The sequence below is a fragment of the Trachurus trachurus genome (genome assembly GCF_905171665.1).
Source record: "Trachurus trachurus genome assembly, chromosome: 14".
NCBI lineage: Eukaryota > Metazoa > Chordata > Actinopteri > Carangiformes > Carangidae > Trachurus > Trachurus trachurus.
The window spans coordinates 19,540,823-19,562,580 of NC_139903.1; the positions used below are offsets into that span (position 1 = coordinate 19,540,823).

General features: G+C 42.7%; 1 protein-coding gene across 2 annotated transcripts in view; it reads left to right on the forward strand.

Moving 5' to 3' along the window:
- The window catches only part of LOC310997107 (rho GTPase-activating protein 7), a 36,260-nt gene extending 15,115 nt beyond the window's left edge, over window positions 1–21,145 (forward strand). The window contains exons 6-17 of one of the 2 annotated variants that reach the window (XM_083986719.1): window positions 97–310; window positions 1,431–1,826; window positions 3,262–3,611; window positions 5,235–5,411; window positions 8,427–8,586; window positions 8,684–8,882; window positions 9,076–9,289; window positions 13,882–13,996; window positions 14,101–14,331; window positions 15,453–15,682; window positions 16,706–16,879; window positions 19,677–21,145. In XM_083986719.1, the coding sequence (XP_083842845.1) occupies window positions 97–310; window positions 1,431–1,826; window positions 3,262–3,611; window positions 5,235–5,411; window positions 8,427–8,586; window positions 8,684–8,882; window positions 9,076–9,289; window positions 13,882–13,996; window positions 14,101–14,331; window positions 15,453–15,682; window positions 16,706–16,879; window positions 19,677–19,785 (2,569 nt within the window). In that variant the 3' untranslated portion in view covers window positions 19,786–21,145. The remainder of the gene's footprint in view (window positions 1–96; window positions 311–1,430; window positions 1,827–3,261; window positions 3,612–5,234; window positions 5,412–8,426; window positions 8,587–8,683; window positions 8,883–9,075; window positions 9,290–13,881; window positions 13,997–14,100; window positions 14,332–15,452; window positions 15,683–16,705; window positions 16,880–19,676) is intronic. The other variant, XM_083986720.1, reaches the window with a different exon arrangement.
- Window positions 21,146–21,758: the final 613 nt, after the last annotated feature.

The window sequence follows — 21,758 nt, forward strand, 5'->3', positions numbered from 1 at the left end:
GTGAGGACTGTGGATTGTGGCCTTTCAAAAAGCCTCAGAAGATTCTATCAAAACTTTTCCTTAATGCATCTTTAACCATAGACCAAACATTTCCAGTCTGCAGGGTCGATCCGACAGGCGGGCATCATCCTCACCCTCATCTCCTAACACCATCAGCAGCAGCAGCAGCAACAGCCAATCAGAGAGCAGCAGCACCGTCAGCACGCCCAGCCCCGTCACCCGGGTCAGGAGCAACTGCAAGCGCTCCAACAGCGGCGCTGGGGTCGGTGGTGGAACAACCTGCAACAACCAGAACCACATGGGAACAGAGGTCTGTCCAGAAGGTTAAGGCCTTCAATGGAAAATATACTTGACGCTTATTTAGAAATAATAAAAAGAAAATGGGAATGGGACAAAATTAGGGAGTTATCACAGAGAATCAGATATAGAGCATACAGTGGACATTACTGATAATATTAAATGTGAAAGGTAAAGGTGAGGAGGCAAAACATTTGGGAAAAGACCTACGTATTTTGGTATAAGTGCCTCATTAGCCCAAACTGAAAAGTATTTGGTTGGAAGCCAAGGATAACGTTTTTTCTGACATAATTTGGAATTGTCCCAAATAACAATTATTTAGGGGGAAAGTGAAGCTCCCTTTCTGTGTCTCTGTACAGCCAGTCAGTTTGATGTTAACCAGTATTAATTTTGTTTTGTTGTACTGTGTGAGACTCAGCATCTGGGAACATGTTTTTAAAAATAAAATTTAAAAAACACCGGCAATTTCACCAGGCACTGTTTCACAAAAGTCAAGTGGAAACAATTCTTTCACATTCACGTCATGGTGTCATGGGTTCCAACTGAGAGGCAGTTTGCTGGAAATCTGTCATCACATTTAATTGGAGAGACATTGTGAGAGGCAAAAACCCCAACTGTATTTGAATAACATCTACATTCACAATTATTTTTTTTGTGGAAAAGAAGCTTCTATTTTCCCTAAAGGTCCCATCGCACTACTCCTGTTTCAAACTTAGAATTTGTTGTACAACTTATAATGATAATGACAGAAATGTTAAAGATCATTGGTGTGATTAAGCCTGAGCTACAGCGCTCACATAATACACCAGGGTTTTTTCTCTGAAAGCTCCAACCAAAGGGTTATAATAGAAGAAGAATATATAATAGAAAAAGAGCATATAACTATGATCTTCAGCAAGGTCATTAATTTCTTTAAAGGCCACTGTGGCTGCACACCATGAATTTATCCAGTGACATTTTCCACACATTTGTCATTAAATAGAAACAGCTTTGAACCCATTCAAACCAATTAAATGTGGCACCAAGTGGTCTGTATATTACATAATAATGAATATAATGTATACTAATAGATATCTCCAATGAAATGTAAAAAGTGTAGTAAATGGTTTCCCCTTTTCTGTCTCCACTCACAGGACTACAGGAACCAGATCAACAACAACAACAACAGCAGCCACGAGAGCCTGGTCTTCCACATCCCCCACGGACACAAACCAGGGACCTTCCCCACCTCCCTTGCGCACAAACACGCCATCTTGTCCCCGATCATCGACGACACCTCCGTCAACTGGAGGACCGGCAGTTTCCACGGCTACAGGGGACGAAACAGCAACAGTCGCCGTGAAGCGTCCTCGCTGGCCACCGGGGACCAGGACCCCTCGTCCTCGTCTTCCTGCAGCGGCAGCAGTGCTCCGGTCCGCAGCCCGCTCGCAGCGCTGGATCAGCGGCTGAGCATCTACGACAACGTGCCCGATGACCAGCAGCTGTCTGAAAGGGAAGGTGGCTGTACAGGAAGTGGTGAAGAGTCAGAGGTGAGTCAAAGGCCTGTTACTGTACTCCTTTTACACAGTATGAGTTAATAATTATTGATTTTAGATTTGCTGAGTTTTCTGGGTTTCTTGATTTTTTTTTCCAGTTTTCTATATTGCAAAATGAATAACCTATGATCCATGATGCCTTTCTTAATTGATACTGAACATCTGTTCAGCAGATTTATAAAAAACACTTTATAAAACATGTATTAACATGCATAGACATATACTAACCATTAGTACATCATTAGTAAATCATTTCATGTAACCATTTCAAGTGCTACATAAATGTACATATAAAAAGTTATTGCATCATTTATTTCCACTTAATAACTGACTGTCACTAATTCTTGATTTACAGATGCTGAATCTAAAAAACAATAATTGTTTTTTGTTTTAAAACGCTGCTTTATATGAAAACGCATTAGTGTTGACGCAGCTAAATGTTAATGTTCTGTCACTGATCACACTTAGAAAATTCACCAAGATACAAACAAACAACGCATCTCAGCAACTTAGGAAAGACATTTATAATACAGTTCATTAGCGAAATTAAACTGATTCACAGCAGAAAATATAATGTGGTTCAACTGATTAGCTTGGAGCTCCATCCTAATTGTTGTGTGTGTGTCTGTTGTTCATGTAAAAGCACAAGGAACTTGAGATAAAGTTTGTGGGGTGAACTCTGCAGTTTTGTTGAAGAACAGGCCAGACATCATAAACAGTAAATGATTACTTGGTGAAGTAATTATCGTTGTTAGGGATCAACATGTGCAATAAATTATGGTTGTTCTGTGTTACGAGGCAGTAAAATACTGACATCTGTCCTCTTTTTATTGAAGTTTAACACTGTGCTTCACTAATCAAATGCACATTCATACATCAAACAAATCAAAAACAATACACAAAGCACTCATTCTCTTTCTCTCTCTATCTTTGACTCGCCTACTTTTCTACTAAAAGAAAAGATTAAAATCTGCTGAAAAAATCATAATAAATCAATAAAAAAACTGAAATAATTCAATCAACGTTATTGATTCCGCTAAGCTAAGCCCCATATGGAGTTGAAGTGTTCCCATAAAGCCTGAAATCATTTTGAGAGTGCTCACATCAAATTTAATTTTCGATACAGTCGTCTTTGACAACTCAGATAAATCACTTTGATTCAAATGTTTTTTTTGCTCTTACTAAAGCAGAAGAGAAGCCATTTGGAATAAAACTGGAAGCCTCTTTGACAAAAAGATGGCAGCCATGAGAGGAAAAGTTGATGTAAAGTATTATAGAAGTTATTAGGAAATGGCTTTTCAGGAGGTAGATATGTCCATGTCTGACCTTCAGCAAGTAAAGATATAAAACCTTGGCCTTGCCTTGTTTGCTTTGTATAAAAGGTTTGCAGTCCAACTTATTTATTTATTGTTTGTTTGTTTTCTCCCAGGTGGGTCGGCTGTTAGGAGATGAGGACGTGTTCTCGGCTCTGGACAGCGTGCTGGAGAGGATCAGCGACCTCCAACAGCTGGTTTCCACCTGGTCTGAGAACTTGTCCGAGGACGACTGTCAGCAAGGATCCTCCACCGCCTCATCTTCCTCCTCTTCCAGCCAAGACTCACCTGCCCCCTGCTCCACGGCCGCTTCCCCCTGCCCGTCCTCCCCCAGCCACATCCACCTGGAGGTGCAGCATCCGGAGGAGGTGGAAGGAGAAGAGCAGGACGAGAAGGAGGAGGCAGAGAGCTGTGAGAAGGAACCAGCAAATGGAGAGGAGCCCAAATCTCCACAGCCCAGGAGCAGGTGAGGGAGTTGGTAACAATAACTTAGTTATGAAAAACATAACTCAAAATCTGGTTTAGGAAACACAAGCAGTTTACTGGACACTGGAAAGTTTCCCTGGACATTTGTAAGTGTAAGCAGAATACTAATAATGACAGTGCAGGCAATTTTATTCCCTCAGGCATAAACCAAAGCAAGAGCAAAGCACTCAAGATAAAATGTTGTATAGTTTTAATTGCTTTTTTTTATATAGTGCTGCTTTTATAACTGTTAGTTGTTGCACATTTGTTCTCAGATATAAGAGCAATAAAAAGTTATGAAGCTTCTCCTGTAATATAAAAGTAACATCATCATAACGCACCAATGGGTTGTCCCTGCTCTGTGTGTGTGTTGTACTGTTTGGTTTAATACGCATGCACAGTTATGTGTCTTTTTAAAATATATATATATAAATTTGTTTATTGAAACACATCACATCATGTTACATACAAACAGGTGTGTGTGTTTTTTCATCAAAGGAAACAAACACACATACATACAGAAGCAGTACAGTAGAAAACATACAAAATCTTTAGTCCAACATCATGGTACTAAAACAAAATGAAATTGGCATGCTAACTACTGTATCTTGTGATCATGTTAGTAAGCAAATATAAGCTAACATGTTAAATGTTTTCTGTTTGGGCTGTATTTTCACACTCATATATGCTAATGCAGTTAATTTATCCATGCAACAGAAAGACATTGGATGCTACTGATTCTAGTTTTGGTGGACTGATGTTGTGTTTTGGTTGGAGATGAAAAAGGAGTAACTCTGAAAACCCACCATTAGCAATTTGACCAATATCACCACAGATGTTGGGTTTTCCTCATGACTGTAGTCAGAGTCAATATTTTATATGTTAAAAATGAGACATTTAGCAGATGTTGGATTTTAGTTGCTCAGCAACACAACTTAAAACTACCAAAATATCAATGTCAGTTAACCTACTGTACGTCGTGGGGTCACCTGACACCACAATACTACATACATGCAATACTATCTGTATTGTACTGTATGTACAGTGGAATGACAATACATTTGATTTGATTTGATTTGATTTGATTTGATTTGATTTAACCACATATCTGTGTCTAATGACAGAGGCAGCTGTGCACCTTGGAAAGCTCAGTGTGACTGTCAGCTGTCCTAAATGTATCACTGTTGAGATTCAGGCAGTGATATGATTTCCTTTGGAGCCACCCTTGGGATAAACTTCTCATATTTCAAGCAACTAGTGCTAAAACTCTCTCACTTGTTTATCTATTTAACAGTTTTGCCTCCAAGTGTGTAAAGTGTATTAGTCTCTCAGAGATTCTGTCATTCAACACTTTTTATCTCTTTTATGCAAATGGATCTATCTGTTCTATTAAGACAGATGAAAACGTGTCATTTTCGCTTCGGTTGATTCTTTTTGAACAAATTCAAAAGCTCTGCTGTCACTATTAATGAAGCAACAACCATCATTTGAATTTAATAACATTTTCTGTGTAGATCAAAGTACAAACGCTTTTTTTCCCAAGCTCTGGGAGGAAAAACTGGCTGCTGATGGTCTCCCTTGTTTGTGCTGTGTTAAAACTGTGCGCGTGTCTCTGTGTGTTCAGCAGAGTGAGCCAGCAGCTGCACTGGTCCAGCGAGCAGAGCCTGCCCTCCCTGCCCACCAGTCCAGGGGTGGAGAACCAGTCAGTGTCCCAGTTCCTGCTGCTGCAGAAACTCTCCCTGCTCAAACTCACCGCTCTGATGGACAAATACTCCCCATCCAGCAAGCAGGGCTGGAACTGGTAAGAAGAGAAGGGGAGGTTGGGGGCTCTGGAAGTATTTTTGGATGATTTCATGCTTGAAAATAAAATTGAGGGTTCGCCAGAGGTTGAGGACAGAGTTAACTGAGGCATGGAGAGGTGAGAAACAAAACTTGGGGAAAAAAACAGCAGTGTTTCCTAAACCTTAGATTCCGTGCTCCTGCACACCTGTGTAGAGAAACATCTTCAGGAAAACAACAGTGGAAAGGAGGGCAGGTGGGCGGGCAGGGGGTAAATATTTCAGGCAGCCTATTTAGAAAATTCATTCATTATTCATGGCTCAGGTGCAACCTCGCCTTGGCTTACAAAAACAGTGTAGCAACATGTTTCAAGTAGAATAAAGTTTCCTCCAAACCCCGCAGGTAGGACTGCTGATGCATCACACTGGGACTATATTCTCTATCCTCCTAGGACACACTGTGTCTCCGTCCTGCTCTGAAACTCTGCACCACATTTACATTCCCCTTTCACTATCTGAGTAAACACTGCATATGTACAGAATGTGGTCATCAGTTCATTTAGAGTTAGTTTTGAATTCAGGTCCACGCGTCATGAAGTCATGCACGAGGCTGTGAAAGCTGGTGCACTCACATCAAGCAGATGCAGGAGGAGTCATTTGAATTTTGAATCTTTCTCCACGAGTTTGGCCCAGGTGAGAAAAAACACAGAACCTTATGAAGCAAGATGGTGGTCAGGTCTCTGTCTCCTTGTACAAGGTTTCCTGGCATCATAGAAAACAAACCTGTAATGAAAAGAATTGGGAGGGGGGGGATTCTCCATGCGCAGGTCTTTTTAGATTTAGTTTTTATAGTTAAGATTATCAAAACAACACATGCAAAGGGTTCATCCTTCCATGCATATTCACAAACATTTTAAGTTATTTACAACAATGCCACTGCCACTTTGTGTTCATGTAATTTTCCAGACCCATGAATTAAAAGAAGCATGAAAACCTGCTCATTGTTTTTCAAAACCTTTGGGTTTTTTTAAAGGGTCTAAAGGGACAGTTGTTAATTTTTGGAGAACAGCCAAAAAAATCAATGTGTCAACCACTAAGGCTTCAAGACAAAAATGTTCATCTCCTCTTTCATTTTCGGCTCAACTATTTCCCTTTTCTCAGTCTCTGCCTGCCCTGCCCAAGTGGAGTCACCATTTGCAGGATTTGAAGGCTCAGTTTCTGAATACAAGCTGTGTGCATTCCTCTGTGGACTGAGGCTTTGATACTTTCACAGTATGAATAGAGAACCTAGAGCTACTTAACAGGACTGACACCTATCTGATGTCTGCACAGTAAATATGAAGCTGTTTTTGTGGCCTTTGTCGTTCTGATCTTGTAATGTCCTTTTAAAGCTGCTGGACACATGAGGCTACAGCAAAGCCCCAAGGAACATCTTCTTGAGTGAAACATTTGCAGGCTGTTGATCTCTGAACTGTAGCTAGTTCTTATTTAATGCACTGGATGTTTCCTCTGCGCTTATTATTGACATACATCGATTTAATGAGATCAGTGTTTTGCCTCCCACACCATGTTTTTGGAATAAACCCTCGTGCAAGATCGAGCCAAATTCATTTTTTAGAACAATAAAACATTCAAATATTCTGCTTGTTTGCTCTGCAGGTCGTTTGTTTTTTTAATGTGCTCTGTGTAAACACATGACCTGCTTGTTTTATGTTTTAGCAGAAAACCAATTTGATTTCTGCCAAGGGTGTTATCCTCAATGAGATAAGACTGAATGCGGCAACTGAGCATAGAACAGAAAACCCTCTTGAAATTATCCTTCATACATATTCGGCTTTAATTAACAGGATCAGACGCAAGTTCATGGGGAAATTCAGAAAAAAAAATGGCCGCTCTGTAGTGTCAGGTTGGGAAAAGTTGTTTCAGCTTCAGACTTTCAGACAGTTCTTTTTCCACACTTTAAACCTCAGTAAGTGGCATAAAAGGGAAGGAAGTGTATCAGCTCAGGAAGCCAGCAAGTTACATTTATTGTTTTGAATGAGCACAAAGTGTGAAGTGCAAATTACCCATTCTTACACGTATGTGAACGTAATATGACTTCGCTTCAGTGTGACAGTTGCAAGACACTCACATTGGATTAAAGTTCAGGACGTTTTCAGGCGGCTTTGCTAAAGAGCATCAGGTATACTGAAATAAGAACTGGGAAATTAATTTCTTCTCTTCTTCTCTATCTTTAAAGCTGTTGTAAAGGTCACACACATGCACACACTCTCCAAGCTGTGTATTTTCCCCTTACTACAGCAATAAGTTCAGGCCTTATAATGTCAGTAATTCAATCACAGATGCCAGAATGAGCACTTTATTATTAAAAACACAGCATATTAACTGGCGGTTGGGACGAGCGGTACCCTGGAGCGCTTGCCTTTACTGGTGGGTGTGAAAAGAAATCACTTTTGGGATGATGAGCTAGTGGAGAAGAGGTTTTGATGCTGATTGTCAGAGTGCTTCGGATAGATTTTTTTAGATAGAAGTGAACTCAGTCCGATAATTTTTACCCGTAGAGTCTAAGGAACCAAAATGGCTTTCTTTCTCTTTTTCCCGAAGATGAAAAAACACTCAGTCTGCAGTTTTTGCATCTGCAAAGGAAACTAAACAGTATCGATGGTTAAAATGTTCTCTATCAGTTCAGAAACATGAAGAAACTCGAGTGTCCACGGTTTCCCTGCGCCCACACATCTTTCCTGCAGTGCTGATTTGAATGACACGTACACATTGCAGCGATCACTGGGGACTTATGTAATCAAAAAATGTTTATTTGGCTCTTCCTTCAAAAGAAAACAGATCCCACAGCAGCCAAATTGAGCTTTTTTTTTTTTTTTTTTACACTTGACTGGTTGAGATTGAAAATTCCCAAGATGTTTGCAAAAACAGTTTATGAGCATACATTTATTTCCATAACTTTTTCCTCTATAGCACCAACTCATGCTGTTTGATGTTTATTTTTATTTTAAGAGAGGTTCCATTTGTGTCTCCTGCAGGACGGTTCCTAAGCAGCAGAGGAAGACCAAGATGATGGAGGTGAAAGGTCGGAGGGTATTTGGGGTTCCTCTGCTCCTCAGTGTTCAGCAGACAGGAGAGCCGCTTCCTCCCAGCATCCTCAGAGCCCTGCTCTACCTGAGGACCGAATGTCTGGACCAGGTAATGATGCTGAAAGCCTCAAGAGACACAACAAACACAACAAAACCTTTTAAACATCACCTAGGACCATTTTTGATGCAATGGTGTCCTCTCTCAGGTTGGTCTTTTCCGGAAGTCTGGGGTGAAGTCTCGTATCCAGTACCTCCGTGAGCTCGTGGAGTCCGACCCTCACGGCATCTCGTACGATAGTCAGTCCGCGTTCGACGTTGCCGACATGGTGAAGCAGTACTTCCGAGACCTGCCCGAACCCATCTTCACCAGCAAGCTCTGCGAGTCCTTCCTCCACATCTACCAATGTGAGCAGCTCAGAGGAGACGATTTCTCCTGCTGTGAATTTCATTTCTCACCTCGTAAGATAAGCAGCAAAGAGAGAGAGACTCCTGGGAGTTTACGTGTGACTGTTTTCCAACACATCCACAGACTTTTGACTTTATTTTCTTATTCCAAGATCAAAATTGTGTAAACTCTTAATGTGCTTCCTGCTGGCAGATTTTCCCAAGGATCAGCAGCTGGTTGCGGCGCAGGCGGCCATCTTGCTGCTTCCTGACGAGAACAGGGAGGCGCTGCGAACGCTGCTCTTCTTCCTGCGGGATGTGGTGGCCTGTGTGGACGAGAACCAGATGACTCCGACCAACATCGCCGTCTGTTTAGCGCCATCGCTTTTCCACCTCAACACCCTGAAGAGAGACGCCAACACAGCCAGGTGAGCCGAGAGCATGGACACGGTTCCCTTTTCCAAAATCAGCCCCTGGTTTGGCTTCAGATCTTGACCTCGTTTTGTGTTTGTGTTTGCCAGTGTGTGTGTGTGTGTGTGTTAGTTGTTACCCACAGCACATTGTCGTTCAGGTGCCACAGAAACATGTTTTTCTTCCTCCTTTTGTTGCCTCAGTGGACGTCTCTTTTCCAGAGTTCCCAGCCTTCACACATGCCGTCATCTCTGGACCAGATCCAGCTGTTATATACACTTTTCTCCGTGTAATGAGAAGCTGTCAGCACAGTTTACACAACCACAAAGTTACATAACTCCTACAGATCTGCATCTGGCCTCAGCTTCACTCCCTGATGTGATAGTTTCTGTCCGCTCAGTGGGCAGGAAGTTAGGAAAAGAAGGGAGTGGACAGAGAGATGGGGACGATAGCACGAGGGGACAGAGTTAGACTGCTGAGAGCCATAACGGTGGTTTGTATTATTAAGATATGAACATAATTATTTGGGGACACTCAGTCCCATCAGTGCTGACCATCTATCTGAGCTCCTTACATTAAGCTTTGTGCTGGCTTAATTAAAGGAGATATTTATGAACGTCAAGATAACAGTGTCTTCGACCATGTCTATTCTGTCTGACACCACATGACAATGGTTCCTGCTAGCGACATAAATTTAAAAAACTTTATGTAAAGTCACTAATCGGCTGCTGCTGTAAATCATCATCACTGCCACTAGATGTCAAGCTTGATCGTCCAAAAGCAAAACAGGCACTTTGTCAGCCATAACAATTAGTTGGTGAACGTTATCATGCTACTGTAGCCAGATACTGGTGAAAACACACATGTAACATTATGTAACATTATGTAACCTAACCATCACACTGGACTTTAAAGACACTAGAAAAGAGCAGAAAACATAGACCATAGATATGAGAGGCTATTTGTGCTCACACACACCACTATACTCTCTCCCTCACACACTACCACACACCACTATAATCTCTTACACACACCACTATACTCTCTCTCACACAGAACTATCCACAAGTTTCCGAACGTCATCTATTGTCAAAACCGGAAGCCGGTTTTGCATTTCCGGTGGAATTTTACGTTTACGTTTCCATGGTTTTCAGTCGTTGTCATAGTTGCGGTAAATGCATGGATCTATTAACGCTGGCTTTTAACACAGATGTCAATTTGTGTGATACCCATTGTTAAAAGCTGGTGTGATGATCCATGCGTTTTACAGATATTCTTTGAATAAATAATAATAATCCAGGCATTTACCACGACTACCGAAACCATGGAAACGTAAACAAAAAAAGCCCACCGGAAGAGCAAAACCGCCTTACGTTTTTGACGTTCGGAAAAAGGTGGATACTACACACACCACCATACTCATACACAAACACTACTATACTCATATATGTCACACCGAAGCCTAAAGTCCTCGGGAGATTATGTAAATCATTATTAAACTAGGAATGTGGCCTACTCTACGCTACTAGTCTTACGATTACTTTAAGAAGTAATTAGTTACATTACTAGTTATATTAGTTACTCATCCCTAAAAAACAAACAAAACGCCTCTCATACATAGAGACTAGTTGTTTGCCACACTGTTATTGTTTCTAAACTAGTTTCAAGAATCTATACCAAAGCTCAAATTTAAGAAAATTTACTTTTAGTGAATGTTACTGACAAGTGCATTTGTCGGGGACTGTTTTCTGTGACAGATGAACTCATGTGGGGCAGCAGGACAAGTGTGTGTGTGATTGAGTCGAACTAAACCTTAGTGTGTGTGTGTGTGTGTGTGTGTGTGTGTGTGTGTGTGTGTGTGTGTGTGTGTGTGTGTGTGTGTGTGTGTGTGTGTGTGTGTGTGTGTGTGTGTGTGTGTGTGTGTGTGTGTGTGTGTGTGTGTGTGTGAGTGAGTGTGAGTGAGTGTGTTCACGGTAATGAAGGAACACGACACCCAGTGCAGCAGTGTGGCTCACTGATGTGGTTTAATCATTTTTAGGCGACGATTGTCCAGTTGTGTTACAGAGAAAATACTTCAGCTGTTCCTCCATCATCTTTTAATCATCCATCTTGTTTCCTTCCACCCTCATCTTCCTCTCTCCACATTTTTCTCATCATCCTCGTTTTCTCCTCTTGTTCTTGCAATTCCCTCCCTCCTCTTCCTCCTCCTGTAGCTACTTCCCCCCTCCTCCCTTTCTTTCATCTCCACCTCTTCCTTTTTCCAACTCGGCTCTTTCCCTCCCTTCATCTCTGACGGGACAGTAGATGGAAACGATAATAACAACACAATCAGCGTTTTGTGCCTCCCTTTCTACTGGAAGCCGAAGTCCCCGGCCCATCAGAAATGTCACACTTTATGTTGGGAACAATAACTCTGGAAATTGACTGAGCTTCAATGTTTCTCCCACAGATTCATAAAACCCTATCTCCACGTCCTCAGCGTTTGTGTTTTGGCTTTGAAACAACCAGGGCCGTAGCCAGGATTTTTGAAATACTGAGGTCATTTAGTCGTGGTGCGCTCGCGGGGGGGGTGTCAGAAATTTGGGGCAATTTTATATTAAAAGGCTTCAATCTGGTGCACTTTGACAGATAAAAACTACACACATCATATTAGATTAATCCCATTTTTATGATATTATCATCAAGTGATCATCCAGAGAAGACCCAACTTCACTGAGTTCTGATGAGAACACCATCTATTACAAACAGGAGACTAGCTCTTCACACTCGTAGCCGCCACAGAGTAGCAAAAATATTATATGATAAAGTTAAATTCCAGCTTGAAAAGTCTGAAATGCAATGTGATGGTCCTGGTTGTTAACATAAAGATGAACAGGTTTCTAGGGTGAAGTGTGCACTCTTTTTTACCATAGCTATAGCCTACTATTTTTGGGGTGACTTCCTTCTGGAGCGTCAGATGTGTTCCTCACTTTGAAACAGGCCCAGGAAGTTTGTTTGCTTTTCCTTATACAGTAGCTACCACAAACATACATCTGACTGCTCCTTGTTGCAGTAGTAGTACAATATTGATGTCAAACTTAATTTTGGTTGTATGGTCTTCTTTGAATGCAAAAATATGAAGAGGTCTATAGGTGAAATCAAAATGAGCCAAAAACAGTTGTATTTGGATGGAGTGAATATTATGACACAGGCTATTAGTGAAATATAATTAGTTTTCCAAAGGTCAAATTCCACCTGGACATATATCTCTGATAATAAAACTGCTGCAAAATTGCTCAAGTTCATTTTTTTTAGCATCTACTTTTACACAATTAGCCTACGCGTTACTTTTTCATTTGCCTGATATCCCATGATTCAAAGGTAGATTTTACTCTAATGTGTTTTTTGTTAGTTTTTATACTAGGCAGAGATGAAAAATTTACATTTTCTACTGCACTCCAGACATGTCTGTAGTAATCTCACAGGTCTTAGCTCTCTTTAAATAAATAAATAAAAAAGACTGAAATAAAACTAATGGTTGCCTAAAAATTTTACACCAAATCTGTCCAAAATTTCACAGTCTTTGTTGTTTGCGAAATGTTGTGCTCCTGCACCACATATGCTCACATCTTGTGCATCTCCTGGGGGCTAAGCCCCCTGTCCTTAAAACTTAGTGACGCCCCTGTCTGTAAACATAAAATGTATCATGTCACTGTGCTTTTCACATAATGTTGATGGAAGAATGGACAGTGCAGTAGATGACCCCTCAGTATAGTATCTGCAGGAAAGAGGTGTCTGCCCCCACTTAGCTCAACTAGTGCATAGTGCAGGACACAGACAGTAAACGGCGCTGAATTGACGCTATTAAACAGCTGTTTTCTCCAGATACATGAGGTTCCGTCCCGAAATAATACAGCGGTTCAAGTGCACGTATGTACGAAACGTTTACAGTGTAACAACTGGTTGGAAAAAGTAGTTTATCTAGAGCCAACTCACTCAGTAGCCTTCTCCTCCATGCACGCAGGCTCCGCTGTATCACTCGCTTTTTCCGAATGAATCGCCCTTTTTCCCGCGACCAGTAAACAAACACCAGCGTACTCAGCTGCGTGAGGGCGTCAATAAACAAGAGCATTATAGGCCTACCGGAATTGTTGTTTGGAGAGGAGTCACCCAGTCACCTTCCATCTGTCCTCCCGAATACTTTCACCGCACATTTTTTATTGGTATTTTTTTTTTTTTTTTTCATTCATTAGGCCGAAAAAAATACCGAGGTCATGACCTCGGTGTCCTCAATGGTAGCTACGGCCTTGGAAACAACCACAGCTACAAAGACACAGACTTTTTAATGGTCTAACTGTCTGTCGGACGAGCAGATAATTTCCCAGTTGACTCTTTTTCTTATTCTTCACAAACTAAAACAACATAAACATACATCCTGCACGTCTGTCAGATTCCAGTAAACCTCAGCGACAGTTTTCCACAGTAACCTCAATCTGTCACTTGCGGTAATTGTGACACAGCGATGCTGATTCCTGTCAAACTGATTTGATTCCTGCATGTTTCCTCTAATCTGAGGGAAATAGAACCGACCCTGACAGTGACCTTGCTTTTGTGTTGTTGTGACTTGCAGGTCGAGTCACAGGAAGTACAGCTTGGGCCGCCCCGACCAGCGGGACCTGAGTGAGAACCTGGCTGCCACCCAGGGCCTGGCCAACATGATCACAGAGGCCCAGAGACTCTTTCAGGTACACAGACTGACAACAACACCACAGACTATGATTTTTATTTTAATTGTAGAAATCATTTTCCAGATTTTATCTTAACACAAAATGAACAATCTGTTCTGTAGCTTCCAGAGTTCTGGCCTGGTCAGTGTCTCTGTGCTGCCACCGAGGACTCCCTGGAGGGGGGAGCTCCAACGTCCTGCTGCCAGAGTGGAGGTGAGGAGGAGCAGCAGCAGGAGGAGAGGAAGAGCAGGCTGCAGCAGAGCACTCAGCAGCTCCTGAAGGAAGCCAGGGAGAAGAGCCGAGGCTGGGAGAGCCACTCAGCTCCTGAACCCGTGGAGCTGGCCTTCAAGAAGGTAAAAGGAGGGAGGAAGAAAAATGTTTCAGCTCCAAACCTGAATTTACACAATCACATAATACATTTCTTATATATCAAATTCAACTATGGTTGACCAACAGTTTAGTATGTTGTTTGTATATAGGAAGTGCTGTATAGCATTTATAAAGTAGGTCGACTAAAGAGGAGGATGAACAGTTTCCTGAGTTTGGATGGAGGAGTGAACAAATTATGGGAGAGGATGAAAAGAGCAAAGGAAGGAAACACAATATTATATAAAAAATACTATAAATTAATACTAAAAAAATAACGACCATGAACTTATAAAACCAGAATATAACCGATTATGTAGACATAGTGACGTTAAAAAAGTTAAAGAAAAAAATAATGAGCCATTTTTTGATATGATGTGTAATAAAGAAGTAATGAAAAAGAACATAAAAAGGGAAGATTCTGACTTTTTTAAGAGTCTTTTTTAATGTTTTTATTGGCCAGAGCCAAGTGCAGAGAGGAGAGATGTAACACAGTCCCTGAGCTGGGCCTGAACCGGGGGCGATTAAGTCCACGGTCGGTGCCTCGTGCCTCCCACAACCTAAACGTACACGGAGGAGTTACTTCCTCCTCTCCGTCCCAACCATGAACTGATCATCCCTGCAGCTCTGATCTACATTTTCCTGTTAAAATGTTCAAGGAGCTAATGAGCCCTCAGCAGTCTGAGCAGGCCTGGATTAAGAAGGCAGAAGAGACTGGACACTTTTTATTGAATCAAACAAGTTGTGATAAATCAGGCAACTTTTAGCACCTTTTCACATAATTTATTCTCCAAATCTTCATGTAATCCTTCACTGACTCCATGATGCTGAGTTCAGGGCTCTGTGTGGTCAAATCATCAGAATCCACTCGTATAAAAACATGGAGGTGTTAAAGACACTAATTAGGCTCATTTTTGTCAGTCCTTGCTGGCAGCGTTGAGAACCGCTGAGCTTAGCCTAGCTTATCTCACTGCAGCTGCAGGATCAAGATAACATTTTAGGAGTTTAAGTTTAAAGCTGAACTTGAAGAGTAAGATAAAATAGAGAAATGAAATAAAGCAGAGTACCACCTCCCCCTCTCTCCACCCCTCTCTCCACCCCTCTTCAGATGGACGACGGCTGCCCGCTGTGGATGTGGCGAGGCTCCGTGGAGGTGGACGCCCCCCACAAGGAGCTGCTCCAGCGGCTGCTGAGGGAGCAGGAGCTGTGGGAGGGAGGCCTGCGTCAGTCCGCCGTCGTCCAGACCTTGTCCAAGGACACCGAAGTGTACCACTACCTCCTGCAGAGCCAGGGCCACGGCCTGGACTCCCGGCCCTCCCAGGAGCACCTGCTGCTCAGGTAATGAGCCAAGGCGAGCCCCAGGCTTTCACGGGCCTCTGGGCCTTAACCTGCTGAGCTCCGCGGAGCGAGGAGGACAGAGGAGTCAAAGCTGGAAGTACTCAAAGTGTCAGTCTGATTTTAACTAATACAGAGCAGGCTGTGGTTCTGTGTGTGTATGTGGTATGAATGCGGCTTATTAAAACTTTATCCAACTCCCGGAGGCAAATGAGACATGACAGGATGTGTGTTTGCAGTCAGACCACATCATGTTATATACCTTCCTCTGACACCACACATGAACTTTAGGTCACCCCAAGAGAAAGACAGAGATGAAAACAAGCACTTCTTCTTCATGCAAGCAAACATGTATTGTGATTTAACGATGCTGGAGACGATAGGAAGCTGATGTTCCTCTAACCCTCCCTCCTCGGGCCAGGGCCGTTGCTAGGAATTCATGGGGCCCCTGAAAGAATACTAAAGTGGGCCCCTGACTTTTCCACTTTTTTTCTTAGACTACGTATGTATTATCATTTTTTATTTAGCCTACTTTGTTTTGATGCTAATGCAGCATTACTATGAGTATTAGTCAGGGTCTTATGCAGAATAATTCAGTCATACAAAGATTAGACTACTGGGGTTTTTTTCTGGGCCCTACTGGGTGCTGGGCCCCTAGAATTATCATCACCTTTCTCCCCTATACAATGGCCCTGCCTCTGGCTCTGCTCCCACTGAAGAAGAAAAAACACAACACAGATGTGTTATTTCATTTTGAAAATGTTTCAGTCAATTCCTGAAACAGTTGATCACTGTAGTTTTCAGCAGACATTGCTCAAACAGGAGGAAGCAGTGCGTTTGTTGGGGACTATTTTCAGTGGCAGATTATTCCACAATTAGTGCTTAAGTGACTATAGGACAGAAAGGTGTGTCTATGTTTATGGGTGTGTCTATGTTTATGTGTGTGTGTGTGAGTCTTACAGGATATTGGTGGATGCGCAGCTGCAATAATGTGCAAGAACTGAAAGTTTTCTTCCTCCTCCTCAGGACCTGGCAGGCAGACCCGTCCTCCGGGCCTCTGTACCTGTCCTCGGTGTCCACAGAGCACCCTGAGGTCCTGGTGGAAGGCGTCAGGGCTCAGGTCCACTCCTGCCTCTACCTGCTGGAGCCCACGGGAGCCAGGAAGACCCGGCTGACGCACCTCTGTCGCACCGACACCAGGTGAGGAGGGAGAGACATTTTCTGTGTTTATTATATCGAGAACCAGGCCAATTAGAGCTTAAGGTGAATGAACAGCGAAGCGAATAGAAGCTGAAACACTGAGTTTAAAATGGCAGAATGGTCCTTTAAGCTGAGACAGGAGGAAATCCAAGGGCAGAGTGAGCTGCAGGAAGCACAGGGAGGCTGAGAGGATTTACGGCCGTGAGAAGCCTATTAAAAGAAATATGTGGAGAGCGCGCTGAGACCACCTTATCTGTCTTAATTGAGCCCGGTCTGTGTTTCTGACCTCTGACCAGCATCTATCTGCAGCGCTATCACAACCTCCCTGTAGGTGGGCGAGAGGGAGCCAAGGAGGAGGAGGAGAAACAGCCCTTTTTTCTCATGATTCATGCCCTTTGAAAATAAGTAGCTGCAGATTTTCTGCCGCTTACATGATCAATCTGACTGTGGGCAGAGCCCTGCAGCTCCATTTGTCTGCGTTGATTAAATGAAATAAACCACAGTGCGACAGAAAACAGGTGGTAGCAGCAGAAGCAGCAGCAGCAACAGCAGCAGCTCTCACAGAGGACCAGGCCCATACAAACTCTGTCATTACCCAGCAGCACCCTGGGCAGGAAGATTTTGGTCAATTCAGTTATGAGCATGCTCAGTGTTTCCTCGATATAATACAACAGAGAGCACAGGGAGGAAACTGATCAGAGACCAGTGCAGAGGTTCTTTCCTGCCAAAATGAGAAACTGTTAATAACTTCAACTTACTTTTATTAGGAATGTGGACATAATAACAAAGTTTACCCTCTGAGTTCAGAAGATACGTCAGATATTAGAGAAATTATATCACAATATTACATTATTCACATTAAATGCCATGATGGCAAAAGTTAATCTTTTCACCATCTATTATAATCACAGAGTCTCTCTACTATTTTGGCCCAATTCATTTAAAAAAAATCAAAGTTAAGGATTACTTTGATTAATAGCATATTATTATCATCATTACCTTTTCATGTTTGTGCAGAAGTGACATAAACCTCAAGTGACGATCACTCATCAGACTTTCGTCCTGCCGAAGGCCTCTGTTATGTCAGAGCGATGACGGAGGAAACCTTGCCTGCCTTCACTCTTGGCTCCGTCTCTCTCTCACTTCCTCTCGCCTTTCATTTCCTCTCATGGCGGTTCTGCCCGAGCCGAATGTCTGCGCCGAGCCGGGCTGTTCTTGGGATTATTTGCTATGACATTAATTTTAAGTGCTTGTTAGCTTTCAAGGCAAGACAACAGATCCAAAGCATCAAGGTCAATGGGGCTTTTTACAGTACAGGCCTGTGAAACTGATCCTATCGCCTGCAGAGGAAATTAAATACCTTATGGCCTCAGTCAGAGGGTGAGGGAGTGAGTGAGTGAGTGAACAGGAGACGGAGAGGATGTTTGGTTTGGACTGAAACTGCAGAGAAAACAACAAACCCATTAATGATGCAAACACACTTAGTAGAAGTAGAAGTGTAATCTTAGTGAATGCGCTACTGTTGGCAGGAAATAATACTGTCATTTACCAAAATAAAAGGAGCTGAGACAGAACAAAATAAGCTTCTGTGGATGTCGGCTGTTTCACATCACACATGTTGACCTGTGATGACAGGAAAATAACTTTTAACCTCAATTTAAAAAATACTTTTTAAAAAAATAGGAAAATATAATATATCTACCTGTTGTCACCTTCTAAATGCAGTGATATTGTCAGTCTAATTACTTGACACACTGAATTTATGTTTCTCTTCTGAAGTATCAAAGCCTCAGTCCACAGAGAAATGCACATAGTCTGTATTCAGAAACTGAGCTTTAAAACCACCTGTTAGGACTTCCTGTAACTTTGTGATGTCACAATAAAAGCCAGCCCACCTGGCTGACATCAACCTGTAGTTACTAGAGCTCCGGGGAGAGGCCCGACAGAAAAGTTGAAAGCACTACTCTGAGATGAAATTGATCCCAAAAATCTATTTTCTTAGGGAACAATACTTCAAAATAAAAGTGTAAACTATGAGACCTTTAAAGGTGTTCAGAAAAGAAAATTGAATTTGATTCCACTCTGGGTCATAAAATTATTGTAATAACTCATCTATCAGACGATGTAGGCCAAACTTTGTGCAAAATTCTATTTTCGAGTAAATCTGGGATGAAAGTGGGGTAGTTTTTGCTCGCATTGGATAATGCAGGCGCACGGATTATACGTCAGCCTGCTCACGATTCATCAGCCACTGATATTGGATCCGTCATCCGTCAATCAAACGTCTGAGACAACACACACACACGGAGCTCGGTCTCGCTCCAAACATTGACTATCCCGCCCGCTCGATTACGACCAATCAAATTTGTTTTCCTTACTTGGGTAAACTCGTGCGGCAACTCGTGGAAACTCGTGGAATGAGGCGCGACAAACAGGACAAACGGCCATTTCTGAACACCTTTAACTGTTTTCAATGTGTATCTTTGCTGCAGTTCAGACAAACGTGATGCAAATGTTGAACATAAAAGTAGGAAGTTTGTTCCTCTTTCCCTGAAGCATTTCAAAAATACACAGATAAAATGCTTATTTGTGACTGAGAAATGAAGATCCTGGAGTGGCTTCAACCACGATATGATCTTTAATCTTAGAGACAGAAGGGAGCATAGATGAACATCACCGTTTTTACAAGATGCATAATGTTAAAACTGCTGTTAAGAAAACACAGAATTGAACTTGTGAAGTTATTGTGAAGGTTTCCTGACCTTTCTCTACTTCGTCTGTGTTTTCATTCTTCCAGGGGTCGTTCCCAGGAGTGGCACAGTAAAGTGAGTGGACATCTTCTGGCCTCTGGGCTCCTGGCCATCAAGGACTCCTTCAGACCGGACTACAAAGAGACTAAGATATGAGTCGGGGGGTGCAGCAGTAGAAGCCGAGGCCGAGGACGACGCCATCTTCACAGGACGTTGTCTAAGTTTGAAACTGGAGGCTCAGAGCTCAGCATGCAGGGGAGGGAGGTGACCTGCGAGGGGCCTCACTAAACCACCTTCCTCTGTTGTAGTTGCTGCGTGAACTTGCTTTTTTGTTAATGACCTTGCGGACTGCCAGCAGCACGCCCGCGCTCCCCACTGCGCCCGTTACGCTTCACAAAAAAATGCAAATGAAGGCAAGTTTTGACAAAGGGCATTTGACTGCGGTGAAAAGCCGAGGCCTGATGTGAACCTCTGACTCTGGTGGGGATGGAGCAAGTGGACAGTCGAGTGAAAAACGATTTCCTGTGGCAGGAGGAGGAGACAGGGAGGGACAGGGACACATGGCAGCTGCCCGGACGAACGCAGGAAATAAGGACAGAAAACATCAGGAAACAGACTTTTAGCCCACAGACATTTGGCTTCAGAGGAGAGAGGACACTTCGAACGCACTGAACCTACAAAGAGCGTTACAGAAAAGAGAAGAGACACAGTAAAGGGCCTAAACCCTTCGCTGCGCCGCTGCTCGATGACAGGAAGTCGTCTTGTCTGATGCCGCGTCAACAGTTTCTCTGCATAGACTAAAAGACTCACAAACAACACCTGCATCATCGAGAACCAGAGACACCAAAACCAAACTGAGGTGAACTTAAGTCCAACTGAGACTTTTTCTCCCCAAATCAGAGGGAGCTGTTTCCATTTGAACAAGGCTCAGAGCAGCTGGATCCAGCCGTGTTTTTGTCCCGCTTTGGAGTGACTCTTCTTTACCTTTGTGTGTGCATGTGTTTTTTTCGTTTCTATTTTGTTCAAATTCGTCCCTGTGACTTCGACCATGTCCTACAAACAGGACGCCACGTGCGCACCAGTTCAAAGACGGCCGATATCTACCTCTCCACAGGACGACGCAGCGGTTTGCGTGGCTTTGAAGGCGCGCAACAAAGTTGTGAATTGACGGAGGCCTCTGCACATGTGTGCGTGTGTGCTTCCCAGCACAGTGACTGATATCCAACCAGACAAGTCCATGAATTTTTTAACGTTTGTATTTATTCGTTGTGATGTCTGGGCCTGTACAGTCGGATTTTATGTGGCACCTGAGTGTTGCTTCACTTTTAAAGGCGACTTGTCCTACATAATTCAACATGTCAGTGTTAAAATGTCATTTTAATCCATCAATACTTCAGATTATTTAACTTAATGTATATCTAAATACAAAGTTCTTAAATCCAGATGTTTATTTAATTTTAAGCTTTAAGAAAATCTTATTTTGTGTGAGTGTGAAATCTAGATTTACCAGTGCCAAACACCTAATTAAAATGTTTATTTCCCTCAAACTGTTTCCTGTTGTTTCTTCCAGTGATTCTTCCTCTCACTCTCTCCTCGGCACCTCGTCTCGCTGCCAAACACATTAGAGTGACTGTAATTTGGGAGGAACATGGTGGAGCGGGGTTGGGGAGAGTCGGCAACTGGGGCGAGGAGGATGAGGTGCCACACTGTGCCACTGAAGCGCAAGAGATTAATACGCCTGGCAGTCTGAACGCACCGCAGATGACACAAAAATATAAATAAATAAACTCCTCTTTTTCCTTACAACACCCACTTGTGTCTAATTTGCATAACGCTGATTTACATATCTTATTGATTCATCTGTGAGATCAGATCAGTTGCTCGGCGCAGAGAGACAACATGTGAGGTAGAAACGCTTCCCGTGGCGAGGATGCCGTGCCCTGGTCCAAACAGGATTTTAAGGGAGGAGGAATTAATTTATGCAAATTACAAATAACAGAAGCAGCAGAATGCCTGGAGGCAGCTTTAATTTTCTGCGTAAGTCTGTTCTTTCCATATGGCGCTAAAACACTGTGAACTGAACTCGGGATGAACTCAAGGTCAAAGGTTAAAATGTGGTCATCCGTGCA